Source organism: Cimex lectularius, unplaced genomic scaffold (genome assembly GCF_000648675.2).
Source record: "Cimex lectularius strain Harlan isolate CLEC.00 unplaced genomic scaffold, Clec_2.1 scaffold31, whole genome shotgun sequence".
Classification (NCBI taxonomy): Eukaryota; Metazoa; Arthropoda; class Insecta; order Hemiptera; family Cimicidae; genus Cimex; species Cimex lectularius.
In genome coordinates, this window is record NW_019392645.1 from 2,056,190 (window position 1) to 2,066,705 (window position 10,516).

Below are 10,516 nucleotides of genomic sequence, written 5' to 3' on the forward strand. Positions count from 1 at the left end.
ATAACAGCCCTGAAATACACGCACCACAAAGACAGAAGACCATATAAAAAACTACTTAAATTACATTTTTTCTCCATTACTAGAACCAATCGGCAAAAACGCTTGGACCCGTGTTTAACATGATTAACACGGACATTTTTTGACGATTAAATATACACATTTGTTTTTGCATTGGTTGCGTTATGGTTAAGTTTAAGTTTATGTTATGGTTAGGTATGAGTTGGTTAGGTGAGGAATGATGTAGTTATGTAGAGCTGAAGTCATGTTTAGTTTAGGTTATGGTTAGAGGCGTCAGGTTGGTTTAGATTCGGTTGGGTTAAGGTTACGTTCATGTTACGATTAAGAATGAGCTAGGTTAGGCTGCTGAGGAATAGTTTGGTTATGTAGGGAACACTTTTTTGCATTGGTTGGGCTTGTTAGGTTAGGGTGAATTAGGGTTAAGGTAAGGTTAAGTTAGGGTTCGGATGAGTTAAATAAATCTGAAACCACATAATTATTAAACCATTTTTTAAAAAAGGAATTACTTAAATTACTTATCGTGGTTTTTTCCTCGCATCTAGGGTCAATTGGCACGTACCCTTAGACACTTGTCTAATATTTTTAACATGGATATGATTTAGGAATACATACTTTTTGCATTGGTTAGGTAAGGTTAGGGTTTGGTGAGGTAAGGTTGAGTTAGTTTATGTTTAGGGAAGCGTTAGTTTAGGCAAGTTGAGGAATGATTTGTTTACGTTGAGTTAGAGTCAAGTTTAGTTTAGGTTAATGTTAGAGAAGTATTAGGTTAGGTTCAGTCGGGTTATGGTAAAAATGGCTAGGGTAGAGACAATTAGGGTTAGCTTAGGGTTAAAGCTAAGGTTAGGAACGGTTTAAATTTTTATACGTCTAATCCTTCTTAATACTATCCTGTTTATTTTTATTGTTTATTATAGGTTAAAAAAACATATTGTGAGATATATATTAATATTAAAACAACAGACGGCAAAAAACGATATTTAAAAAAAGTATGAGAGCTGTTGGCGAGAACGCTTGGAAACGTCTAATAGTGTCTAACATTTTTAACATAGATGGAAAAATTTGTTTTTGCATTGGCTGGGTTAGGGTTTGCACATGGGTGGGGTTAGGTCAGGTTAGAAACGGTGTAAGGAAGTTCAAGATCTTTAAAAATTACAATTAATTAAGGTTTTTAGTTGAGATAAAAAAGTCAATGGCACGAGCGGGATTCGAACCCACGATCTTCGGCTTGATACGCCGCTGCTCTACCACTTGAGCTATCGTGACCTCGATCCACTCGGACACCAACTTCCCATCTCAACCGCACCTTTTGAATTTTCCCTCCTTTTTGCCATTTTTCAAATGTCGTGTAATCGGGTTGGATTCCCGACGACAAATGAAATGGCCACGGAGAGCTTTAGTGAAGTATACTTCATTTTAAATCATTAAATTCACTAATTTCGTGGTCCGCTTGACCAATTAATAAATTACAATTAATTAAGGTCTTTAGTTGAGATAAAAAAGTCAATGGCACGAGCGGGTTTCATTTTTCGTCGAGAATCCAACCCGATTACACGACATTTGAAAAATGGCAAAAAGGAGGGAAAATTCAAAAGGTGCGGTTGAGATGGGAAGTTGGTGTCCGAGTGGATCGAGGTCACGATAGCTCAAGTGGTAGAGCAGCGGCGTATCAAGCCGAAGATCGTCGGTTCGAATCCCGCTCGTACCATTGACTTTTTTATCTCAACCAAAAACCTGAATTAATTGTAATATATTAATTGGTCAAGCGGACCACGAAATTAGTGAATCTTTAAAAATCTTCAATAAACGATTAGGGTTCTGGTTCTGTGTATTCTATGTACTCTAATGTTATATTTTTGTTATCTAATGTTATATAAATTCAACACATACCAACCAGTAAAGACGGATAAAAGTAGAAACAACGAGAATAGGCGGACCAAAATGATGGCAAAGGACCAGGCTCATTATCCTGTAGACATCAAGAAAAACCTTGCAATACATTAAAATTAAATTACATTTAACGGCAGTTAGAAGGAGTAGTGTTAGAGATGAGTTAGTTAGGGTTAATGTTTGGAACAGGTTAGGTTTTCTATATAACTAATCTCATTTAGTACGATTTGGCTTATTATTTTTTATCCTAGATAAAAAACAAATCGTCAGTTAAATAATTAGATTAGGTGTGGGTTGAGACGTGTTAGGCTAAGTTAAGTAGAGTAATGGTTAGGATGAAGGATAGGGGCAGGATTATTTATATATAAAATGTCTTTTAATACGGCTGCATATTATTCATTTGTCCTAGGTAAAAAAACAAATCATCAGATATATAATAACTTTGAAATACATGCCCAACGCAGACATAAACCATTTTTTAAAAAAGTAGTATTGAAGAGTATACAGGTGTGTTAATTTTGTTCAATTAGACATGCCACCTACGTTGTAAAACTTTGCGGATTAGCAAGTGTTGTTTCCCTTGCGAATAATAAAAGAACTCTGTTTTCTGAGGTATTTACGGCAGGAACTCGGATATTTTAAGGTAGGAAAACAAAGTCGAGGAATTTGACTTTTTTTCCCCTCTGTTAAGACCGTGAACACATTTTCTTTAAAAAACATCTGCCTTGTGTGTGAAGTCGGTGTTCAGTTGAAACTCATTCAGCAATAATCGACCAATCCGTTTAACTGCTATGTATATTCTGGATAAATTTTAGGAATTTTCGAATGCAACGCCCTGATGAAGAGATTGCTTATAATATAAACGGATGTGTAACCTAACCCGTTCCTAACCCTAACCCAGGCCCCACCTAGCCTAACTCTACATAACCTAACCCTCTAACATAAACATGTACACTCCCGGATAACGCGAAATCCCAAATTGTGTTTCCAGTCCAGAAACAAACCCACTTTAAATCTTTTATGTATATATATTCCGGTGGTGAATTTAGAAAAGAACCCATTGCTCCAGTAACGCAGGTTCCTGAAGTAGTTTTGTTATTTTTCTGTTTTCCATTTTCACAATTTTTCACTACTTAAGATCTGATTGAACAATCTAGAGAGCCAGAGAGAAGCCGAAACACGTATGACATAACCAAAACAGCGAAGATAGCCGGACCAAAATAATCGGAAATAACCCAACATCGGTTCACCCATCTATCATACTCAATATTTATATTACATTTAAATTTAAGTTCTTCTGCCCCATTCAAGATTTCCTTTTGAGTTTATTATAATTTTGTAACACTTTTGTAGCACAACTTTTGGCGGCGGACCAATAATTTTCCACCAGCGCGATTCCGATGTTACTCATTTTCCCCTTCTATTTTTGAAGTTCAAAATCCAAGGTGTTAACAGAAAAAATCTCTATTTTTGCACCTTCCGTATCCAGATTTGTTTATTGTTTTCTTGCGATGATGGTCGACCCTCTTGTTTTATTGTTGCTAGTATTTGTTTCTCTTACTGGACGATGAGACAACCAAGTCGACGAATAATCTTCAAAAATTTAAGCTTTTGAATATTAGTTGTGAACACAGTAGTTCTTCAAAGATGTTTGCTATTTTTTTTTTAGCCTCACTCGTGATGGTGTGCAATATTCTTAATGTTCAAAGTGGAATTTCTGACGTACTCTGTTGTAGTTTTAACATGAATTTGTGGCTGCATACAAAATTTCTTTGCATGATTATTTTCGATTCTAGTATTAAGTTAATGCGAGTACGCAGGGTTAGGTTAGATTAGGGTTAGGATTAGTGTTAGGGACAGGTCAGGTTAATTCATTTTATCTCTTACATACAGTACGCTGAAAATCGAAGTTTATTTAGTCAATTGAAAGTATTAGAAATTCAGGCTGGAATGAGTTGGCATGCGCCACGATAGGTTAGGTTATAAAAGGTTAGGTTAGGTTAGAGTAGGGTTGGGACATGTTATGTTATCTAGTGTTAGGGACGAGTAAGGTTACATATCCATGACTCTTTTCTTTCCGTCTAGAAGAGAAAATATGCGATTACGATAAGCGAATTTTCACATAGAAATTTGACAACAATCATCTAACATTGAAAAATTGGTTCATGACAAGTTCAATTATGCTTATTATTTTATATAATTGTATTATTGAATTTCACTTCAAACAAATCAGCATTGAAAGAATATACATGGATTTCAAATTTGTATAGGGAAATAAATAGACACTACGAGCCCAGCCACGGATTTTGTTTCTCACATTTTGAAACGTTTAATATTAAAAATGTGATTTAGTCAATTAGAAGGTCGGGCTGTAATGATACAGCGTGAGCGGTTGGAACGCATTGGGGCCGGCTCGTCCCGCGGTTTCCCCCTCGGCGGCGTGCGGTCTGGGGGATCACCGTCTGAAAATCGGCCGACTTTTAATTTCCGGGGAGATTTCACGAACGGAGGAGAGGGAAGGTTGACAGTTACGTCTATTCCAAGGAATAAGGATAGAAAGTTCATTCTTCAGTCACTCAACTCCTCCCCACCAGGTCTATGTGTGAGAGTTCAAGGTGCACTTCTAGGTCGTCAGATTTGCATTTCTTCTTCTCAGTCGACGCCATTGCGCAGTTTCTACTATTTAAAACTAGGTCTTGGATTTTTTTATACAAATATTTCAATGAGCCTTAGCCACCTTGCAAATCTGCTTGTGAATATGACCAGTTCCATGGCAGCTTACCTTTATTATAATGTTATAAACTACGCTATTATGCTTATACTAATAACTCTGATATAAAATTATACTCTGAAATATTTTTGTGATTGTGAACGTATAATTGTTTTGAGTTGTGTATTCCAATCGTACAATAATTCGACGATTTTGATAGACGACATCGGTTCTCACGTTGGCAGTCAGGTCATATTGGGGTCTTTTGAGCTGTCTTGTATCAAAGGTACAGAACGCCATGTAAACTGAAACGGGATGCCCAGCTGGAATTCGGCCTCGCTGAAGTTGATTAATATGCTCTCGGCGCACATGCGGATCTCCAAAGAGTCCGACGTCTTGTACGGCTCGATCACATCTTTGCCGACGATTTTGATCAAGAGGAAGAGGTAGTCTGTCGTGGGGATCCCGCTCGTGAACAGCTCTACTAAGCGAAGAGCGATAAGTACGAGCTCGTTCTGACGTCTCGTCTGTAGTATCTCGGCTAACGCCTGAAGCAAGGTCTGCCTCGTCTGGATCATTTTCAGACCGGTGCCGATCATTCCGATATTGTAAAGGATCGCAAGTAACACCCTGAAAAAAACCCAAATTATATTAAAATAATAAGTATTGTTCTATAAATTATATCCGTATGGGACAAATGTGGTAAGGAAGTACGGGGTCAGAAATTCCCGAGGCGAGGTTGGTATGGAACCAACGACCGAAGGTTAAACCAGCCGAGGTTAGGTTACGAATGGTAAGGTGAAAAATTAGGACGAGGGTTAGAGACAGGTTAAGTCTTTAAGACGGGTGAGTTTACACAGTCATGAATTAAATGGAGATAATATGCAAATTTGAAGTTGATTCTACATAAAGTAATATCTTACAGTCAGTCACCATCATGTGCCATGTCATAAAGGCTCATGATAAGACCAACGATTCTGATTGATTTTGTTGTATAATTGTATAACTGAATTTGACTTTAGCATAAAAATTGGGAAATAAACAGGGGTACTGAATAAAGCGCAGGAAACCTCTTTGCTTAGTTTCACTTTTGTAATATGGAAAAAGGCACTATATGGTTGACAATGGAGTTTATTTGCGCAATTTTTACACTTTCAACATGAACACTAAATTAATCCATATTTGCTTAGTGGTCATAATTGACAATATTAATTATCCCAATTAAATATTCTTTTTATTTAAAGTTTTTGTTCAGGATGAAAAATTAGTGTCACAAGCGAGATTCAAACCCACGACCTTCGGCTCAATACGCCGCTGCTCAAACCATTTGAGAAGTCAAGATAGCTTAAGTTGTTGGGGCAGCGGCATATTGAGCCGAAGGTCGCGAGTTCGAATCCCGCTGGTAACACTAGTTTTTCAACTCAGCCAAAAACCTTAGATAAAAAGAATAATTAATTTGATTAACACGTAACTTAACCAATTAAAAGCAATAGGTCAAGCTGGAAGGAAAGCGCAAGCGTTGTAATTGGTTAGAAATTGGAGTTAAGGTTAGGAATGGTTAGGTTATGTAGTGTTAGGGATGAGTAAGGTTACACATCCATGATTATTTGTGCAATAATCACCACATGTGTTGCAACAACTACCAAACAAATGTTTGGAGCATATTGAAAAACAAACGTATATATTAAAAAAAACACCTCGTGGCTTGTTGCAACTTTTTATTATGAAAAAAAAGATACTATACGACTAGGATTGACCAACGGAGTTCGTTTTGGGACCTACTTTATAACTGGATAATGAAAATTTTGTGAAATTTGTCAAACATGCAATTTAATTAGAACTTTTTCTTTCTTTTTTTACATGGATGTGTTTTTGGGCTTGAAACATAAATTCCTTTTGTGACAAATTTTGAGTCATGGATTTCGCGTCATAAGGGAGTGCACATGTTTTTGCTTAAGTTAGGATAAGAATAGTTACGTTAGGTTAGCGAGGGTTTTTGGTTGAGTTAGGTAGGAATAGAGTAGATTAGGTTCATTGTTAGGGACGGGTTAGGGTAGTAATAATTAAGTTAGGTTGGGATAGGTCAGGTTTAGTTTTAGGGATGGGCCAGATTAGGTTAGGAACAGTTAAGTAAGGGTGGGATAGGGTAGGTTAGGTTTAGTGTTAATGTCGGGCCAGGTTAAGTAGTGTAGATTTTAATCAATTATTATTAATGCATGCTAAACCTTTTCAGTGAATCGCCTGCTGGTTTTGGAATTGCAGGTAGAATATTAATCAGAGTTTCGACCAGTTCTTTTCCGTTTATATCCGTGATGATCTTTCTCGCCCCCTGGGTGACGGCGGATATGTTGGCTATGCAGCCGCAGACAGAGAGGACGAACTGCGATTCTTCGCTCTCCAAGTTCGGCATATTCTCTTTATAAACGGATATGAAAGAGTTGAGAATCCCGTTTGTAAATTTGAAGAATTCCGATATTTTAGACGAGCTGAGCGTGTACTTGACACCCTCCCGGTCGACGGCACCTTTCCAAAACATCGTTCCTATGCATCCGCCCACGGAAGCGCAGAATAACGTCTGGGCGATAAGCTGGGATTTGAGGTGTTCCCATTCGGTGTAGATTTTGGCGATGTGCTCTTTTTGGTATTCGACCTCTCTCTCTAAGTTTTCCAATTTATGGAGCATCTCTATGTTCTCGGAGATGTGGCCGATCCCGCTCGACGAAGGACCCGCGGGCGCGTAGCCGTACTTCCTACCGAACCTGTACGAGTCCTCGCTGAACGTGCCCTTTTTCAGTTTTCCGTCCAACTTGGAATATAAGTTCGAATTCGATACGGAATTAGATCTGAACTCGTCCGAGTTATCTTCATCCGACCTCCTCCAAAGCCTTTCGAAGATGTTGTTCATGATCCTCAACTATAAATAAACGTGTTGCAGAATTATAGACAGGAACGCTTTTCGAAAACATAAAATATGTCGTAGTGAAATGTGTTGCGTGTTATGAAATCGTGTATTTATTGTGATGAGTGGTGAAAAAATTTGAAAATTTGTATGCGAATTTTTAAATTTTTTTTTCTTACTTCCATGGTTACCGTCATAAAAAACGACTGAATTCTCAATCTTTATGTGGATTAATAACAGTAACGGAACGTGGCCATTAAACGGTTTATTAATTGTCAAGATCCGTCAATAATTTATGTAGAGATATCAGGATCGTCACGCAGATTTTTCAATATTTTCCCTCCCATGTGTCAAATAGCCTGAGGATTGCAAAATACTTCCTGTTCATTTTAAAGTAAACAAACAGACTGTCTTAAATTATACGATTTGGCATGTTTATCAACTTTTTTTCTAAGAAAAACGAGATAAGATGGAACATTATGTCACTGAACCTTATAACCCATTACTATATGTATTGTCCCCTAATGAGATTACAATTATTTGAAGGTGGAAATTAAACTGCAGTGCCGATATAAAAAAAAAATTGAAAAATTGGTTATCGACCAATAACGATTATTGGCCAATCATCTTCGGAGATAACCCTCAATTTAAAATAAGCCGTTTAAAACACGTCTCGAATTAAAAGTGAAAGGCCAATTTGATTAAAATTTTAAAAAAATTTGACAAAGCTTTTTTTTAACTTGTCTGTCGAATGATTAGTTTTTAATTTCTATTTGAACCAGAACTGGTTTTTCAGGATTAAAGTGAAAGATAAATAATATCTTTAAAGAAAGTTGTCAAAAATATTCTTAATCTACCAAAGTATCTCCGTTGAATTTGGAAAAAATTGCCGACGTGGAGGATTCCTTTGGACTTAAAAGATCACAATTGGCTGGCATATTTTTTTAAGGGACAAACCAGGTAGTTCTTTCTTCTTCCTAACGCTAACCTAGCCTAATCTATCTCTAACCACTAACCTTAACCTATTCCGAAATATAATTTGAAAATGATAATTAAAATCTTACAATTAATTAAGGTTTTCAGTTGAGATAAAAAAGTCAATGGCACGAGCGGGATTCGAACCCACGATCTTCCGCTTGATACGACGCTGCTCTACCACTTGAGCTATCGTGACCTCGATCCACTCGGACACCAACTTCCCATCTCAACCGCACCTTTTGAATTTTCCCTCCTTTTTGCCATTTTTATCTCAACTGAAAAACTTAATTAATTGTAAGATATTAATTGGTCAAGCGGACCACATAACTAGTGAATTTAATAATTAAAATGATAATGTACAAATGTGTACAAATGGACCGATACAATAATAAAGTTTATTAACGTCAAGTTCCAATAGAATTATGAAATGACTCAGATAATTTCACTTTTTAGACCCTAACAAATCTAACTGAACGGACCATAATACGATATGGCTTTGATAATTTTTAACCGGACATTTCATGTTTTTGAACCTTAGGATGTGCTGACGCTGATAAACATTGGATCATGGATTTGTAACCTACCCCTTCACTATGTCTAAATTTAACATTAATCTTAAACACAACCCTAATTCTAGATAGCCAAGTCTAACTGGCCCCTAAACCTATTACATGCGACTCCCCGGTAACGCGTAAATGGCAACGCAGAAAATAATATGTTTATCCAGCCCAAAAACTTTATTTAACAATATTTGATCAAGTTATTTTGACTAATATTTAATTTCCTCAGTTCATATTAATAGCCACCCCATAGGGGATAAAGTCAGCATGAACTGGGCAAGTGATACACGGTCTTAATAGACTTCATTATCACCTAACCTAACACAACCTAGCCCGACCACTCGTGCCTGACCTAACCATTAATAACCTAACTAAACCCTACCCCTACCGTGTCTATCCATTCCTAACTAAACCTAATCCAACCCTCTAACCCCTATCTTACCTAGCACGTCCCTAACTCTCACCCTGCCTAACTTCACTATTCCTAACCTAATCCAACCCTATCCCAACCTAACCCTCACTTTGCTTAATCTAAACGTTCCTAACCATACCATTCCTAATCAAACCTTAACTAACCCTATCTTAACAAAACTATGCCTAATCAAACCCTAACCCTACCTAACATAACGATTTGTAACCTAATATAACTCTATCCTAACCTACACTTACTCTAACCTAATCATTCATGAACAAATCTAAAGCTAAATCTACCTAATCAAATTATTTCTCCCCTAATCTTACCCTAACCAAACCTACTCAATGGAACTCTACCAGGCCTAATCATTACGAATCTACCTATTGCGTTTACACCATGGGAGAATCTTCTTTTCCCACTGCCAATATTTCCACGTGCCTATTGAGTCGGCCAGTTGGCAGACCGGCAATGGCTCTCAGTTTTGTCTAACTTTGCTCCTGCAGGTCTGTCGTTAGTTTAGGCAAGACGGAGCTAGGGTGAACTAGAAGGTATTCATTTTTATCATTAAACGTTCTGCGGTGTTTTTCTTCTTCTTGGCAGAACATGCCTACTAGTTTTGTCCAAATTTCCTGGCAATTGCTGTTATTTTATGGCAGTTTGAAAATGGTGCCATCGAGGAACCGGAGAGCCCTTGGTGTAGTCAATTTTAACTGTTTTGATTTGCCACTGTGACGGCCAGAATTGTCTAAACTTGTCTCGCCGAAATCGAGTGACGCCATCATTGCATTCACAACGAATAATTGGCATGTCGACATAACTGGCATGCAGAAAATCTATTTCCGACCTACTGTTTACATTATGGTTGAACAGAATCCATCGAATGTCAGAATAGATGAGCTTATGACCTTTTTGCACTCTACAGATGATTCTATCGAAATGTTTTCTTTTAATCAATTGATTTACCACCAAGTGAACACGATGGCCGGCGTTGCGCCAAAATTGCAATGAACACGATGGGAAAATGTGACAATTGGTCGGTTATGTTAAAC

At 37.4% G+C, this 10,516-nt stretch overlaps 1 protein-coding gene across 1 annotated transcript; it reads right to left on the reverse strand.

Moving 5' to 3' along the window:
- Positions 1-4,767: 4,767 nt before the first annotated feature.
- Positions 4,768-7,701, reverse strand: LOC106670522. The gene is made up of 2 exons (XM_014400958.2): positions 6,841-7,701; positions 4,768-5,245 (listed from the first exon to the last, which is right to left on the reverse strand). The coding sequence occupies exons 1-2, from the start codon at positions 7,518-7,520 to the stop codon at positions 4,861-4,863; spliced, it is 1,065 nt and encodes a 354-aa protein (XP_014256444.1). The 5' UTR covers positions 7,521-7,701; the 3' UTR covers positions 4,768-4,860.
- Positions 7,702-10,516: the final 2,815 nt, after the last annotated feature.